Source organism: Poecile atricapillus, chromosome 1, assembly GCF_030490865.1.
Source record: "Poecile atricapillus isolate bPoeAtr1 chromosome 1, bPoeAtr1.hap1, whole genome shotgun sequence".
Lineage (NCBI taxonomy): Eukaryota > Metazoa > Chordata > Aves > Passeriformes > Paridae > Poecile > Poecile atricapillus.
In genome coordinates, this window is record NC_081249.1 from 161,372,246 (window position 1) to 161,389,718 (window position 17,473).

The 17,473-nt window shown below is 37.3% G+C and overlaps 1 protein-coding gene across 2 annotated transcripts in view; it reads right to left on the reverse strand.

Annotated features, from left to right (window-relative positions):
- Positions 1-895: 895 nt before the first annotated feature.
- Positions 896-17,473, reverse strand: part of SEL1L (SEL1L adaptor subunit of SYVN1 ubiquitin ligase) — a 36,757-nt gene continuing 20,179 nt past the window's right edge. The window contains exons 13-21 of one of the 2 annotated variants that reach the window (XM_058835487.1): positions 15,899-15,976; positions 14,709-14,771; positions 13,850-13,937; positions 13,452-13,600; positions 12,730-12,895; positions 11,186-11,260; positions 9,517-9,689; positions 6,054-6,182; positions 896-4,820 (exon numbers count right to left, since the gene is read on the reverse strand). In XM_058835487.1, coding sequence (XP_058691470.1) covers positions 4,617-4,820; positions 6,054-6,182; positions 9,517-9,689; positions 11,186-11,260; positions 12,730-12,895; positions 13,452-13,600; positions 13,850-13,937; positions 14,709-14,771; positions 15,899-15,976 — 1,125 coding nt within the window. In that variant the 3' untranslated portion in view covers positions 896-4,616. The remainder of the gene's footprint in view (positions 4,821-6,053; positions 6,183-9,516; positions 9,690-11,185; positions 11,261-12,729; positions 12,896-13,451; positions 13,601-13,849; positions 13,938-14,708; positions 14,772-15,898; positions 15,977-17,473) is intronic. The other variant, XM_058835497.1, reaches the window with a different exon arrangement.

Below are 17,473 nucleotides of genomic sequence, written 5' to 3' on the forward strand. Positions count from 1 at the left end.
ATCATGTATTTACCTGGTACTCAAGTTCCTCCACAAAACACAGCTCCACATTGACTACAAGCTACAAATTATTACTATTACTATAAATTATTATTATTACTAAATTGACCGTACCTCAACTGAATATGTCAGCAGTCACATCTCAAACAATGGACTTTTTTGGAAGGTGAGGGATGACCTCACTAAGCTTGAGCTTTGTTAGTCCAACTCAAGCTGGTTTTAATACCTGATATTCCATTTTTACCTGCAACAACTACTTTTGGCAGAAGGACACAACATAGAAAGCCTCCAAATACTTCAGAAAACAATGTAACTTGGGCTGATGCTCAGAATCACTTGATGCCTTCCCTACCATTACTGCTCCCACACTGTTCTTCCTTTTATTCTCCCCAATGAACAAGCACACTGGAAAGCCCATCAACTTAACAAATTTAACAAGGGAGGACTTGATCTCAAGAGATGGAGCCTGAAGGGATGAATGGTCAAAAACAGCATGAAAAGCAAACAAATTTATCAGCCTGGAGTGGCCCCTCCCTCAGTATCTGTTCCAACTGAGTGAATTATCCCTGTATCAGTATTGAAAATGCAGTAGTAATTCTAAAGTTACTGGTCACTACTCTTGAATCACTCAGCAGTTCTGTCTCTACCAGGCATGGTACAAATGCTATCTGTATACACTGTCACACACATACACACACACAGAGGGAAAGTTTATAGCATAACTGAAGACAAAATGCATAATGATCCATTCCCCCTTTCTTTGCCCTTCCTAAGGAATGGAAGTGAAAGTATGAGAATCTTTACAGGAAGGGATGCATTGAACAGTGGCACGTACCAGTGCACATGACTAGCAATTCACATCTTCTGTTATCATAACCACTGTGAACACTGAGGGTAACCACACAGGTGGTATCTTTATTTCACAAGATTAAAGATACAGTACAAAATGAATCTGTACATCTTTCTATTAACAGAATTTGTTTACACAATTATATTACATTTGACCAGCCTTTATACTGATTTTAAATACAAAATAAATTTACAAAACTCCTACAAGACCCCTTAAAGAACTGTAGCTGATAAAAACAAAGGGTTGCCCCCAATAGTCCCTATTTGCCATATGCATTTGCAGTAGTTCAAATCAAACTAAATCTTTTCAGTTTAATATTCTCTGAAACAAAAATAGAATTTCAGTTCATTGTTGCCTGTCTAAAAGGAAAGCAACTTGCAAAGGTGAGTGTAATCCCCTTTTATAGGCCAAAACTAGCATATAATAGGTGGATATTAGATAATGCATAGTCTTAAAAAGTCCTTTCACAAGCCATAACCTAATGTTCTTCCCCTAAATTAAAACATTTGATAGTTTTTGTTTCTTTTTTTTTAATAAGAGTAGCTGACTTATGGAAGATGACTAAAAAGTGAGTAAAACTAATCTCGCAAAAGTCTCACGGGGATGTTTGTAACAAAGGCCTTATCTGCTGTTACACTGTCCCATCATGGACAATATAAAACAAGCAAATTATTTTAACAGCTCTGGGACAAGTTTCACCAGTGATGAACTAAAATCCTGTTTTCTCAACAGTTCAGTGTTTCCTTGAACTAGCAAGAACAGCTAATGTCTTTGATTAATAACTTGAGATGCAGAATAATGTATTTCTCTGTATTTTCCCACAGCTTTCCTACATATAAAAATCCCACCAATAACACTGCTCTGTAGTTTCATTTTCTGTGCAGGGAAAAAGAGCATGTGTCTATGAAGGTCAAACAGACAGGCTCTGGCCTATGTTATTACACACAAAGAGTACAACTTTTCCATTCAAACCATGCTGAACACACCCAGGAAGGCTTCTCTTAAATCAAGTTTCCCTTCTAAAATACTCCTGCATATAAGCTATAAGATAACCTGTGTGCTACTTAAAAGGGAAAAGTACTTCACTACAGTAAACTGAGCAACTCAGCTTCTTTAGGAAAAGGATGCTTGATTAACTGAGTGTACAACAAGGAACATATTGCTAGTAAGGGTTATATATACTTTTCTCAAAATGCAAGTTTCAGAACGGAGTAGTAAGGGATTGTCACAAAAACTGAAGTCATGGTGTAGATAACTGACTTAGAAAACTTATTCATTTCTTTAATCCCTGAGTAAACTTGCCATTATTTATGGTAAGTACCTTTTTTCTTCTACCACCATATTCAAATGAATGTCATCTGAAAAGTTAGTGGTAGTAATTTGGTGGAAGGGAAAAAAGCAGGAGAAAGACTTTCTTATTGCTCCTTCAAAAAGCATTTTTTTAAAATGCAGTAACTTGCTGATCTTCAATTGTTTTCTTCTGCTGATTTCTTGGATGTAAAAATGCATCAGATTCATTGAAAGTCATCTATAAGACTGTCACATAGCAGCAGTGATGAGAGATTCTCATGCAAGTAGAATAGAGCTTTCAGAATTTAGTTCTAATAGATCAACAACCAAAACATTTTAATAATGCAGTAACAAAGTAGTTAAATTGCCTACAAGACCAATACCAATGAACCAATGGTATTTAACTGAAGAACATTTTCCATATAATCTTTAATTTACTCATGCCAAGCTAAAAAAGAGTTATTAAGTGACAGTGGCAAAGTATTTCAGAGGGAGTGTTCAGAAGTCGCAGCTATCTTAGAAATGCAGCTGGGGAATGCTGTACATATAAGACACTACATTTAAGTTCAATACTGTTTCATCTGCTAATGGACTGAACAAGACATTCCTCTACAACATGCTGCAACCCTCCACACTAAAAGATTTGTCTTCATATGACCAACATAAACATTATGAAGTAGTGAGAAGTTCCACCTATAATACTAGTACCTTTAATACTAGTTATCCATGACATTTCCATTTACAAAAGGATGGATTACGTATCTCCTATCCCAAACTAGAGATCTATTGTAAAATGATCTCCTTGCAAATGTACCAAGTATGAAACCATACCAAAAATCTCAATTCTAAATTAAGTGTATTGATACATTGTTGCCAATACACCAGAAAAACATTTGCATGAAAAGAAGCCCTTAACCCTTCAAACACAACAGCTTTTGTCAGAAAGCAGCTAAAGCCTCCTCATTTGTATTCATTCAGCTTTATAACAGCATATTCAGAGGGTTTAATGCTAGTACAGAAACCAATATTTAATTACCATTGGTAAATAAGAACAGACACTTCTGCATTTCGTGCTTCTAAACTATTCCCCCACTGCTTCCCACCCCCAGCCCCAGAAATTATAGTTCAATGAAAATTGTCACTCTAAGTGAAGATTCCTCTTGCAGTCTTAAATCATCAGTCCACAGGTCACACTCTTCACACTCATTAAAAGGCCTTTACACTGACCTGGTGGCATCAAGAAGCCACTAGTCTTCTTTCTCTTTGGATTTTCTTTTTACAAGGGGTCCTCGAGATGGCACAGGCAGACATTACTGTGACTTTCCTCTTTGCCAGGTGTAAGAGAGGTTAGCAACAGCCAGAGCACCCCTGTAGCTTTGGAGTAGCATCACTGGCATAAGCCCATGCCCTTTTGTAGAAAGTATGCATTTTTGTGGCTCTTTTTTGTAGATGCATTAAGCAGATGCATGCATGAGATACAGACATTTCTTTCTTGCAGTACAAATCACTAACAGGATTGTTGAAAATTAAACACAGAACTTCCAACTCTAAAAGCAATTCAGCTAACTCACTGAGATTTCTGGCTCTTTCTTCAGTGTGCGCAGTAATACTGGTGCTTTCTGAAATCTAGACTCAGCCTCTTAGTAAAGACAAATTAAAATTTAGGAACACTACCAATATGGTTTCATGTCATGAAGGCTTGCAAACTACACAGGCTCCTGAAAAATTTTAGAAGTATGTGAGATCTGGGCGCTGTGTGGACAGTTTTCAATTGACAAGCTTTACCCAATCTGTTCCACTCCACCTCACAGGCTACATACTGACTTCTGAGAACTGTGTAAGGGGAATGGAGGAAAACACCCAAATGAAGAATGGCATGTTTGCTGGCTTAGTTTTAGAGGGTTTATCAATAATCTGTGTTAAACCATCCAAGACAGCATAAAAGACCGAAGTGTAAGAAATCATAAAAAAAATGAAATAAGGACTATATAAATAATTGGGATGCATGTCAGAATTTAAGTTCCTAACAGCTCTAATCTTTTCAGAATTTGAATACAGTTCAGCTTCTTGGACTTAAATTTGCCATAAATTTATTATTATTACTTTTAAAAAGGGTAACTGCTATTAAGCAGGCAAAAACCTTCCACTGCTCGCCTTCTGTCTCTCTAGGAGATGAAAAGGACTCTGAATAAAGAGGAACTAGATACAGCAGGCAACATTTTTGTAGTAGCACTCTTGTGTTTCCATGAAAAAAGCCATAGTGTTATTCCATTGGCACTGAAATAACATTCAAATCAGTTTCAAAATAATTTTCTTATCCCTGAAAAAAAGGCATCATTCTAAGCAGCTTTCAAACATTTTTTTTTTAAACTTCTTTGTGCCTCTTTTGGGGAGGGACTGTTGATCCAAAGTCCTAATTCACAATGAAAATTGTTCCTTTTGGAAAAATCCAGTTCTTTCACTGAGGCTCTTGTTGCTATTGTGGTGGTTGATGCTCTGGGGGCGGTTCTTGTTGAGGCACAGCTGGCCGCAGTCCTGCTGGTCTGGGAATTGCTTGGTGTTGCCTTTGTCTGTAAGCTATAATTGTTCCCAGGAGCAAGGCGATGATAGTCATAAGGTAGAGATCCCACTCAGGCCCCAGCAGCTGGTCCATATCAATATGTGAGAATACCTCTCTTATCTAAGAAAGAAAAAGTCCACATCATGTGAAAGAATACAAATGGTAAATTACTTTGATTTTAAATTTGACTTGTAACCGTTTTCATGTACAAGTACCAGTTTTAAAATCTAGTGTCTCTTCCTCTCTGAAAAAATAGTATCACATCAGTGACATTCTTAGTTTCCAGGAACTAAAATACCATTAATACTAAGAGCCATGAGAATATAGACTGAGGTACTCTATTTTCTACTTTAGAGATGAAAGTGCTCACTATGGAGTTTTGTGGCTTTCCCCATGAATGACAGAGCATCAAGCCTCAGGACACGTGTGCAGTACAACACTGAGATTTGTGCAGGTAATGGACAGGGAAATTAAAGTGACTTACTTTTAGTTTTGACTGAAGTGTCTTTTTGTAAGACTCCATTTGCATAAGGATTAGCCAACACACACTTTTATGCTTCACTACTGTATCTGATGATAATACACAGTCACTGCCAATTTAAATCTGAGCAGCAGACTTTTATCTAAGAAAAGCTGTGTTCTGCATACTACCTTCTGTGAGTGCTACGTGGGTATTTGCCCAATTGACTTAGAGCGTTTTGACTATCCTCAGCCTCAAGGCTACTATAATTTGTCAAACTTTGCTGAACTGCCTGAAACTGCATTTGCTCTAAGTGGTAATAACTTCCATACCATCTTAATTTATTACCTAATCCAAAAAGGCAGTAAGATGTCAGAACACTGAGAAATATTGGAAAGACGTCACTCTAATTCCAGACAATTCTTTTTCCACAGCCATCACCCAGTAGGAACCTAAACTATCTAATACAAATACATTTTTCACCCCCCAGAGATCAAACACAACTCTAATGGGGTTGTTACAGCTGAATATAAAATAGCATGAGAATTAGAGATATAATTTTTTTCTCCCTGAGCAATTATATCAGTTAAATCTGCTTCATTTTGATAGCAGATGGTCATGGATTAGAACAGTCAAACAGTTCTGAGAAAGTCTCTTCAAGGGAAGAACAACACAGAAGAGCACTGCCTGTGCACATTTCAGTTTCAGAGTTGCACAAATAGGAAACAGGAATGAAAGCTCCAGTGACTTTAATATGCAACAGTAGAAAACAAATCTATCCTAAGTTTGCACAAGGCTCAAGTAATACTTCTACTCAAGTAGGATTACAAACTGAGCTTCTTTTAAAAATGGAAAACACGTTTGCTGTTTTCTTTTAATTCTGCATTACTTACATTGATTTCTCGTATGTACTGCAAGGAATAAATCACTCCAAGCTTGCAAAGTGCTAGGAAGACTGGAACCTGGGCATCTGGGCTTGCTTCAGCTGCCATGTCATAGAATCGTTTTGCAAGATGAATATCCTGCAGTTAAGAAAATGCAAAGCTCAGTTTTGAAGAACTTGCAAAAATAAACCATAGTTTGTTTTCTTTTCCTGAGATATGTTCACCTTTGAATAAACAAGTAAATGGAAGCTTCAATTTGAGGATGAAGCTATTTTAACTGATGCTAGACTTGAAGTTCACGAACAGGTTAGCAATAACATATTCAACCTATTCAATGTAAACCAAGGCATGTATTTCAGAAACTCTAGTACTCTAGCATCTCCAACACAAGCAACATAAAAGACTACGAAAACCCAAGTTTCAGAGGAATATGCAGCAGCATTTCCTCTCAGTTACACTAAAGTATGCCTGCTGCATAGTGCAGCTTCTAATAATTTCTGCACATATAAACAAATTAGATTTTACTACTTGTCCAATATGCACATAACTGGCATTAGTGAGAGCAGCCTGGCAAAAGTATGAGCACGAAGAGCAATTTAAGGAAGAGCTTAAATTAGTGCTCTCTTTGGTGGCAATTGAAACAAGGTGGTGACTGTAAGAACTGAGTGTACATGTACTAAATAGTTTAAGTTTCGTTGTTTGTTCAGTGTTTTTTTCAGCTCTGCTTCAGATACATACTGTGCAATGTTAGGATATTTGGATATAAACTGGCTATGTTTACCCAATGATGTGAAGAACAGGCTCAGCTAAGACTTGCCTCTGAAAGTGTTCCAAATCAGACACTTAAAATAAGAGAAAACTCCAGGACTTCATGCCACATGCTCATCTGATAATTTCCTGATGGTGAAATACCATAAAGGTTTTTTCATTGATACAGCAAAGCTTAGTTCTATAACACTCATGGAAATAACAGTATGAAAGCTGACAAATGAAGGAGATGTAGTAGCTCACATTTTAGTATTTTAATTTAATAGAACAACTCTTAGTACTCATTGAGGCTAGAAAGTTTATCTTTTGTGTAACTCTTTAAAAGTGTTTCCTTACCTCCTCCGCATTGTGCTAGTGTTGGTTTAAAAGGAGATCCTAAATAATGACGTATTTTCATTTCTAATTAGCAAGCGCTTCATTCTGCTTATATATGCTTTTCTCTTACTTGACAGAAAAGTGCAAAGCATAGCAGTCTGGGCTATAACACACAAATAGCACTGAAATACCACACCAAATTTTGAAGATGATACTGTAATAAAATTAACTCATCATTTTGAGCAGTTTATGGAAACCATCTTCATTCTGACATGTATCCTCAGGGACTGACAGCATTAAACCTATGAAAAGTGTCTAAGTGTACATGTGTGAGATTTGTGAAAGGGATTAGTATTTGGCATTGGTCTGAGTTTGAAAACCATCTTGGTACAGGAAGCATAGCATAAAATTCTGTATGTAAGAAAAAGACAATTTTTCAATAATTAAAGTGAGAATAAGGCAAAAGCTGTTTGGTGGGGAAAAAAAAATAATCCCCATATTAAGAAACACCACATTTATCCAGAACAAACAGTGAGCTGAACTGAAGTTGTGCAGGCCCCCTTATTGGAACTCTCCCTGGCTCTGGAGTGTTTGCAATCTCCATGACATGGATCTAGGTAAGGAAAGATTTAAAGTACATGTCCCTTTCTTCAAACACTAACCTCCCAATTTTGTTACATACCACAGTACCACTACAGTTTATATGACCCATCCAGAGGCCTCTAGTGGAAGAACAGACTTCAGTGGTAGACATCCTACCACACCAGGAAATATGACTTCAACTGTCTGTCATTTTCAGAGGTGCTCAAAATTAAGCAATTTCCATTCTGTGAAAGCCAAATATTCTGCTTCATGCAAAACTCAGTCTTAGCCTTTTTTAGAATATCTTGGCCCAGTCTGTAGCCTTATCTAATTCGTCCTAAATCTCCAGCTTCTCATCTTACAGTTGTAAAGTTTTAGAACACAGAAAGCAGACATTACATATTCAGAATTACTAAGACTGGTTTTATACATGCAGTTTCCTTGCTTAGACATTCTCAGTGCTCCTTTCCTATATCTCTATCTCTATTTCGCTTGCAATTTCACATTTCATTCCATGGTGGATCTGAATGAGAGAAAATATTATTCCTCTGCATAAAGGAAGACTACATATGCTCATCATGAGTCTTTGTGCACTCATTTTGTCTCCCTGTGTGTAACCATCTCTGCTTCAGACTGGAGTATACTCCAAGCAAATGATAGCATTAGGAATCATTTTTCTCATCATGCTGAACATGATGCAATAACTTTTTCAAACCTTTCATTATTTGATCTACATTGTATTCAAAACAGAAGCAAAATAAAAAAGGTCCAGGCCTGAAAATTTTTTTTGAAGAAAACTACCAACTTCATATATGTTGCTTTTAGCTGCACACTTGCTTTCAGAAGTCAACTACTTTTGAGGGCTCAGTTACCAAGGGAAAACCATCCTAAAGTAACATTTGAAAAAAAACTTTAGAAAAAATGGTTTGTGTACTGTGTTGTCACTTCTGCATCTAGGTAATTAAGCATTTTTCAGATGTTGATTGCCTGATGCTGCCAAGTAACAACACGGACCTATGATCTGCTCTGCATTGTTCTCTTATTTTGTCAAGAAGCAAAACCTGGTATTTTAATAGACAAACAGAATAATGAAAATGTGCATATGTAGACAAAGAAAAGTTGAAGCTCACCGAAAATAAGAGTAAATGAAAGCATTTCTTACAGTTTCAGGTCAAGTTATTAAATTCATACATTACACTAAAGTAGGCTGCTCAAAATTAGTATGCAATTGCCAGTTGCACTATTTTGACACATACAGAAATCTGTTGTTCTGGATTCTATAAGAATTAACTCATGGACAGCGACACACCACAGGCTTCCTAGAAGAACCAGAAATACTGTCTTCTTTACACGATGTAGCTCGCCTAACTTGAAAAACCACAGTTGATTTGGTTGTGGTTATGCTTTGTTACCTTGTTTCCAAAGTGTCATTTTACAGGAAACAATTTAACCAGTGTTTCAGAGGACGAGAATAATCCTATACTAAAATACCATGAGCCTGGATCTGATTTGCATTCATATCACTACACTTCAATGTCTTGAAAGCATTACTGAATCATATGGCACCCTTTTTACCAATATTCACAATTTTGGGCAAATGTTTCTTCCCTGTCTATTCATCATTACTTCACATAGTGAAGTGTGAAGTCAATATAGTTATCCATTGCCTATTGGTGAAGGTATTGGGAAACATGCTAATTCCAATTAAGTGGTTATATAGTACCCAAAGCTCAGTAGTATATGGACTTAATTGATTATTAGCAAATGTACCCTAACAAAGCAGACTCTCAGTCTACAGCTTACTCACCTGCTTGATGCCCAATCCCTTTTCATGCATGTAGCCCAGATTAAACATTGCTTGAGCACTGTGCTGCTGCTCTGATGCCAGTCGATAATGAATAAATGCAGTTTCATAATCAACATCAGTACCAAACCCATAAAAGTGGTAATCTCCAAGTTTAATTCTTGCAACAGTATATCCTAAAAATCAAGCAACAAACAAACAAAAAAAGGATAAAGTAGCTAGGCAAAGAAACCCTTTTGGCTTCCTATGAAGAGGTAGTAGGAGCGTTAGTATTACTTTTCACAGCTTGTACGAACTTTTTATCTTTCACCACCTCTTACATAAACAGCTTTTATTTTTTACATTTGGTTAAGCTAACCAAAACACAACCAATTTCTATTTGCAGGTAAGACCTTTTCCTAGTAATCCTACCAACATTTTTATTGCTATTAAGTAGTATCAGCTTAAAACCTGACATTATAGAAAAAAAAATTCACTTGCTATATGGCCTTTGAAGGATTCAACTTTTTTTTTAAAGCAGTGGAAGCTTGAAAAATAGTGTCTCATCATCCATGTTATCATCTCAATTTCTTAATTTTCAACTGAAAGCCTTGCAAGTCTGAATTTGCATAGAACTGTTACTCTAAAGTCAAAAACTAGTAGATATATATTAGCGTAGATACATCCATTTGTAAGTCAGATACCTCAAGATACTTCATCATTAAGTTCACTTTTTGCTGATGTTAGGGTAGGATTACAAGCACCAGAGCTTAAATTTGTGTTGTTTGGACATCAAGATTGCATTCTTGATCACTGGACTCTGCCTACTTTGAATAGGAAATTGCATTTCTTATAAATGATGAAAAGTAACAAATTACTCTTAAGGAATTCGGATCAATTTTTTCAAGCAGATGTATTTTTAGAAAAGTCAGTGCACACATTGCTAATGTGGTTTAACACTGCTCTACAATTCCATATGAACTGTAAAAAGAAAGAAAGAGACAAAAAGAAAAACACAATACATTTGTATTTTAGTCTTTTTAGTCTTCAGAATCACAGAAAGGCTCAGATCTGCAAGGATATTGCAATGACACTACAATAGATAACAACAGAACAAAAAATGCCAACTACCCTACCTGGGATACAACTTCCGTTGAACAGTAGGAGGTAAACTTTTCCTCTTTACATGTTTCATAGCAAAACATATGAAATCAGAGATTAATGGCTCTACTAAATGTTAAGGAAACCTTCCTGTCCATTTTGGAGGCACTCTGGCCATCACACTCCCACCACTATTATGCAGGGACTGAAGCACCTTCCCCCTTCACAGTGGGTGGCTGCAAGGGCTGATGGGCGCTTCACTCCCGGACTTGTGTCACTCTCACACAGTCAGACAAGCTTTCCTTACTGGTTTGACCCTCCAAGAGAGAGTCTCAGATGCCTGAATCTTTTATACAATTTAATAATGTCACAGTAACATAAAAAATAGCCTGAGCTTGTATTTCCAAGGAGGAATCCCAAACAAAGGAATCCCTGGACTTTTATACCCTCACAGTCTGTCCATACTTAAGTCTGGGGTCCTTAACTCCTGCTGTGTCTCCTAACCTGGCTGGGCCACAGGTCCCCATGCCCTTTGTTATGCAAAGGGTCAACATAAAAATAAATTTATTGGAATTGTGAGGTACAGACATACCTTGAGAAGCTGCTCTATTCCAGTGAAGCAAAGCTCGAGGATAGGTTTCATTTTCTCCTACTATACTAGCTTCTTCTAAAGAAGAAAATAATCCAGTTAAATAGAACCATGGTATATGCACAGACAACCACAAAAACCCCTCTGCTTATCTTCAGTCTGCTGAAGTAAGTTAAAAACTTGAAGCAATCTGCTATAGAACAAACAAGATTCAACCCATCTGAAACTTATAAAAAACCCTTTCATTTATATGGCCTTTCCATTTATCTGCCCACACAACAGAGCTAGGAACAAACTATGTAATTTCACCCTGAACTATGGCTTACCAAGCATCTCTCCCATTCCAGCTGTAGGAGATTCTGATGCATACTTGAGGAATGACAGAAAATGCAGCTCTTAAGATCACATAATTTGGACTTTGACAAACACAAGGTTGAAGTATAACCAGTTACAGTTTGGCCATCTGAAACCCAGGACTAGTCAGGTAAAACAAAGACTTAAACTCCTTAACCAGCCAGAGACTACAGTCTCTTACACAGCAGTGCTTTGGCTACTTCAGAAGTCGTTCTGAATGTCGCAATTTGAAGGTTCACAAACTATCAGAGTTCAGACAATTCAAAGGATTTGTAACTTGAACTTCTAGTGTAATTCTGGTTTCAGCTGTACTATCCCACAGCTGACACAAAGATTTTCTGTATAAAACATATAAAGTAATCTTAAATCAATCTCCAGCTGAGATGCAGATATATCTGAGTAAAGACAATCAGAGTTTTAACTCGGGGAAAAAGGCTGTTTCTTTGCAAGAACACAGTTCCAGCCAAGGCTGTCATTACTGTACCTTATCTAAAGATGACTCACTCAGACACCTTTGAAAAACATTAGCTGGAAATGAAGATGTTAGATTAGCCCATCAGCCATAAATAGGTGCTTTCAATGCTAAGATATAAAGCTGGAAATGAAACCTAGATTTGCTATAGAGAAAGTTTAAAATACTGGGTTTTGCAGTTTCTAGAAAGCTTTGTCATTGTACTTCCATTGTCTCCCAATGACTTCTAATAAATCCAAGTTCTAGCCAGCTTGTTCTAGTAAGACACATGGGACAAGTTTTTTTTCAAATCTAAGAGAATCAGCTGCCCAGCTCCTTACCCCTGCTTCAAGAATAGCATCAGTAAAGTCACACAAAGAAGAAGGTGCTGAGAAAATGCATCACAAGAAAAAGAACAAAGGACACAGACTTCTATGCATAGTACAGGTCAAAGGTAAACCTAATGCAATTCCTACTTTTACAATTGTGCTTAGGAAATCCAAGGAAGAGAATTTTTAGCACTGTGCAAGTTTCTAAAGGCTCTCTGCCTATGTCATTTTAAAATCCCTAAGTCAAAACCTAAATGTATTTTAACTTTCAGTGTATGAAGTGATCCTTAGAAGTGAAAATGAAAACTGATTACTTTCCAGTGTGAAGAGCAGGAAAGAGGACAAGAGCATCATTAAAGTTCTAACATGCCACCTCCAGAAAAAACCTTTTCAATACATATTCGGATTCTTACTCTGATCAAGTATGAAAGCCGCATTGCTTTGTGCAACTTCATAGCCTTGTTCTGCCAGAAGAAGGTACTGAACCACAGCAGAATTCGAATCACCATCTTTATAGCTGTTGTAGGCAGTCATCAGTCTTTCAGACCAACGCCCCCGTTCACATACATTCTTAAACAACTGCAGAGGAAAAAGGAAGGGGGAGGTACTGATTGTCAGGAACTTCAAAAATTTAGTTTTTGCAAGAAGTAACACTTGAACATTCTGATGCCTGTTCAAAATATTTATATCTCACATGAAAAACATGACAAGCAAACTCCACTGTTTAAGACAGGCTTACTTTTAGATACAAGTTGCTAAGCAGATAGATGCTCAGTAACTTGTAAAATTCTTAGTAAGTAAAAATAGTAACTTTTAAGATTCAGATGCTTAGTCAGAATTATTTAGTATCTTAGATTTTTTAGACTTAAATAGAGGTATAAAAGAAGAATTTCGTACTATTAAGTTACTGTTGCCTGCTTTGTATTGCATTCTTCAAAGTTAATAAAGGAAATAAAAACCTGACATGACATAAAAGCAAAAGCTTTTTCTCATGAAATACAAACGAGTTTGTTAATATACCACGTTCCCTTTTAATAGCATTGACTCTGCAGTCACTGCTGGAAATTGGCTATAATCACATCAGTCTGTATAGGACATCTCTTGCATCTTGATCTTTATAAATGGGTGACCTTACCTCAACAGCAGTATGACAGGACCGCATCACTCCAGTGCCAGTAGCATGCATCTGAGCCAGATTATAAAAAGCAAGAATGTGGCCACCCTGGGAGGCCAAGTTAAAATATTTCAAAGCTTGTTTATAGTCTTTCTTGACTCCAATGCCATCTAAAAGAAAGATCAAATCATTGCTATTCATTCATCTTGAAAAGCAGTGTTGTATGAAATACACTACTTACTCTTTAAAATAACTCCAGAAAAGCATTGTGAACATGTTAGGAAAAAACAGAATGAAACACAAGTTCAGTGTAGTAAGCCCATCCTACATGCAGTGTAGGCACACTTCTAATGCCACCTAGTGAACAATGACTGAAAGGGCAAGTGCTTAGACCTTCAAATGGTTTTGATGTCACTTACTGTAATACATGGAACCTAGTTGAAGCTGTCCATCAACCCATCCCTGTTCTGCAGCTTTCTGGAAATACTTCAGTGCTAGCTCATAGTTCTGCAGAAAGATTTGGTCCAGTCATTAGAGCCTTGCAACACACCAAAGTTTAAGAGAGAAAATGTGCATATGTGAAAGGACAGATCTGTTTTACAGAAAAATTATAGCAAGATTTTCCAGTCAAAGTATTCCTCTGTTCAAAAACTGGAAGCAAAAAAGGAAATAGACTACAATGATATTTAACCTATTATAACTCAGTAGCTATCTCAAAGCTGGCATCCACAAACAGCATTGCTATGAACAGCTATGCTTAATAGAATGGAAGCCCTGTTCTGTTTCTAGAGCATTTACTTATTTCCTCAACTTTGGTCTAATTCAACTTTTGAGTACCTGCATAGCTAAATATAAAAGATTTGACAAGAAACCTTCCTGTGGGAAAAGCAAATGAACTAATTAAAAGTTTCAAACTGTTCCTCCACTCCCACAAGAGACACAAAATGGGGACAGTTAGGATTTGTTTTATTTCACAAGAAAACCATAGACAAGCTCGAATCTCCTGCTAAAATGCATACTTCTATGCATTTCTAATAGCTTAAGTAACATTTTAAAACTTTTGAGAGGAAAATCAGGATGTTTCTTTCATAACTGCCACCTCTGCACTAATTCCATAGTGCATTTTTTAACATTACAGATTTCCTCACGGAATTTTCAGTGTAAAAGAAATCTTCACAATTAAGCCTTCTACAGCCCTCCAGAGGAAAAAAAACATCTGTTGACAACAAAAAGTCACACAATCACCTATGATTAGAAAGACGACTGTCAAAAGCTTACCACTGGAACACCTCTTCCGTAGAGGTAAGCCATTCCTAATCCACTCTGTCCAACTGGATTACCCTGAAAACACAGAAAAACACTTCTGTAAAGAACAGCAAAACCTACACCTACATCTTTCTGGTATGTCTTTAACATCATTAAAACATATAGAGTACTCAAGAGAGATTAATTTTTTGCTCCTAGTAGTAGTTATTTAGAGAGGAAACAGCATTTACACTAACTTTTATTCAGTAACTACACAGCTGATGAACAGGGAAAAAACTTGCAGTATTAGTTATGAAAGTCTCCTGTGCACTTTTACAAGTATGTAGATGTTACAAGACGTAGAACCCATAACCCTAGAAAGATGGGGCATTAATAGCTTACTTATCTTTAGTTTTTCCAACTTCAAAATGTTTTGGGTGCTACAGAAGCTCCCAAAAGAATTCCAAGAATTTTAAGAACCTGTGTTAAGGGTAAAATAGTGGCTGTCCTGTGGGCTACATTACTAGCCATTGCCCCTGCAAAAGCAGGCACGATGGCATTCCTTTCAGTGCCAGGACAGGCAATAGGACACATCAGAAAGTTTCAGTGAATTCAGGGAATGAGCACACTGAGAAATCCTCACTTTGTGGAATATAAGAACTATGGAGGCAGTTATCTTACAACAGTCCCTTCAGAACTTAATTTACTGTGTTTCACATGCTAAACACTTGGAGGACTACAAATGCTTTAACTGTACAAATACTATCATAAGGGATAGGTCAAAGACATATACAAGGGGTTAACATGATCAAAAAACATCATCCCAAAAAGCACAGTCCAATGAGATGAGAAGTATAAAACTATTATATATTCACAAAACAGAAGCACTGTAAATTCCTGTGACAAGACAACTTCAAATTAACAAACACTAGCACTTCATAGATTTGCAGACTATTTAGGTGGACAGTATTTCATATTGCTGAAATAGAGTTAGACTCTATTCGTGAGAGTTAGATTCCTTATACTGAACAGAGCTTCATGAAGCACATTGCCAGAGCAGTTTTTGACATCTTAGGTAAGAAAGATTATGGGCTAATTAATCTGGGACAGAAACTGGGAGTAGGTGTGTGCACATGGAAGAGCACATAAAGCATTTGCAGCATTTCAGAGCTAATCAACTTCTTAGTGCATACACTGTAGTTCCACCTTACAGATAATCATACCATATCAGCAGCTTTCTTGAAATACTGAAGGGCTGTTTCATTGCTCTGAGGCACAACATCACTTCCTTCTGAGTACATCTGAAAGAGAAAGCCATTACTGAAGAACAGCCAAAGTAGTCAGTTTATCATGAAGACCATGAAGCATCTTCACTTCACATACTGAGAAGGAGTCTATTGTACTTAGATAATTCTGACTATTGCATTATTGAATAATCATTAAAACTTGTCTGGAAGCAGAAAATACATCTCTCTGCAGTAAAATTCAGAGCCTTTAACTTTCTAATGGAAAGTGAACTGCCCATAAAATTAGACATTTTTCATGACAATACCCTTCATTTTTAACTTCTACCAATGTGCAGTGAAAAAACACTCAATTAGGCAAAAATCTCGAGACCAGTGGAAATCAAACTGTATTGGCAGTCAAAATACTTTGCGAAAACAAAGCAAAAATTGGTTACTAAACACAGTTCACTTCAACAATAATTATTACCAATAGAGAAAGTAGAAACTGCAATTTCTTCTGTCAGGAGCCTTAAAAAGCACATTATGCTATTTTTTTATGCTTTAAGGACACGAATTTTGCATCCTCTACTACAATGACAGCCTGAAAAAGAGCTAGAGCTGGTGCTTATTGTAGCCTAACCCTAGAAGGTACTCAAATGGAGTAATAAGGATTTCACTCCTCACAGGCTGAAGGTAATCTACAACCCAGATCTCAGACAAGTGACCTAAATATCTTTCTAAGCAGTAATGCACTATCATCACTGCCAGCAGCCCACCAATCATGCTTTAAATTAAAAATCATACAACAGATTGGGTTAAAGATCACCTAGATCCAGCTACCATATCATGGGCAGGGATACTAGCCACTAGACCAGGTTGCTCAGGGCCCAAACAACTGGCCTGGAACTGTCCATGGATAGGATACCTACAACTTCTCTGGGCAACCATTTTCACTGCCTCACCATCCTCTGAATAAAGAGCTTGGCATAACATTTAACCTCTCCTCGTTTAGTTTAAAATCATTTCTCCTTGTCCTATCACTATCTGTTGTGCAAAACGTTGCCCTCCCTCTTTTTTGTAAGACCCCTTTAGGTACTGGAAGGTTGCAATGAGGTCTCCTAGGATCCTTTTCTTCTCTAAGCTGAAGAACTACCAGCTGTCTCAGCCTGTCTGCATTGGAAAGGTGCTCCATCCCTCTGATCATCTTGATGGCCCTCCTCTGTATTCACTCCAACAGGTCTGTATCTTGTCCAGCTTAGGACTACACACCTGGACACAGTACTCCAGGTGGGGTCTCATGAGGGCAGAGTAGAGGAGGAGAATTGCCTCCTTCAACCTGTTGGCCACTCCTCTTTTGATGCAGGCTACGATGCTGTTTGCCTTTTGGGCTGCAAGTGCACACTGCTGGGCCATGTCCAGCTTTTCATCCATGAGATCCCCCAAGTCCTTCTTCGCAAGGCTGCTCTCAAGGAGTTCATCTCCCAGTCTGAACTCGTATTTGTACAGGTGCAGCCCTCCCATTTGCACTTGTTGAACTTCATGAGGTTCTTATGGGCCCACATCTCAGGTTTG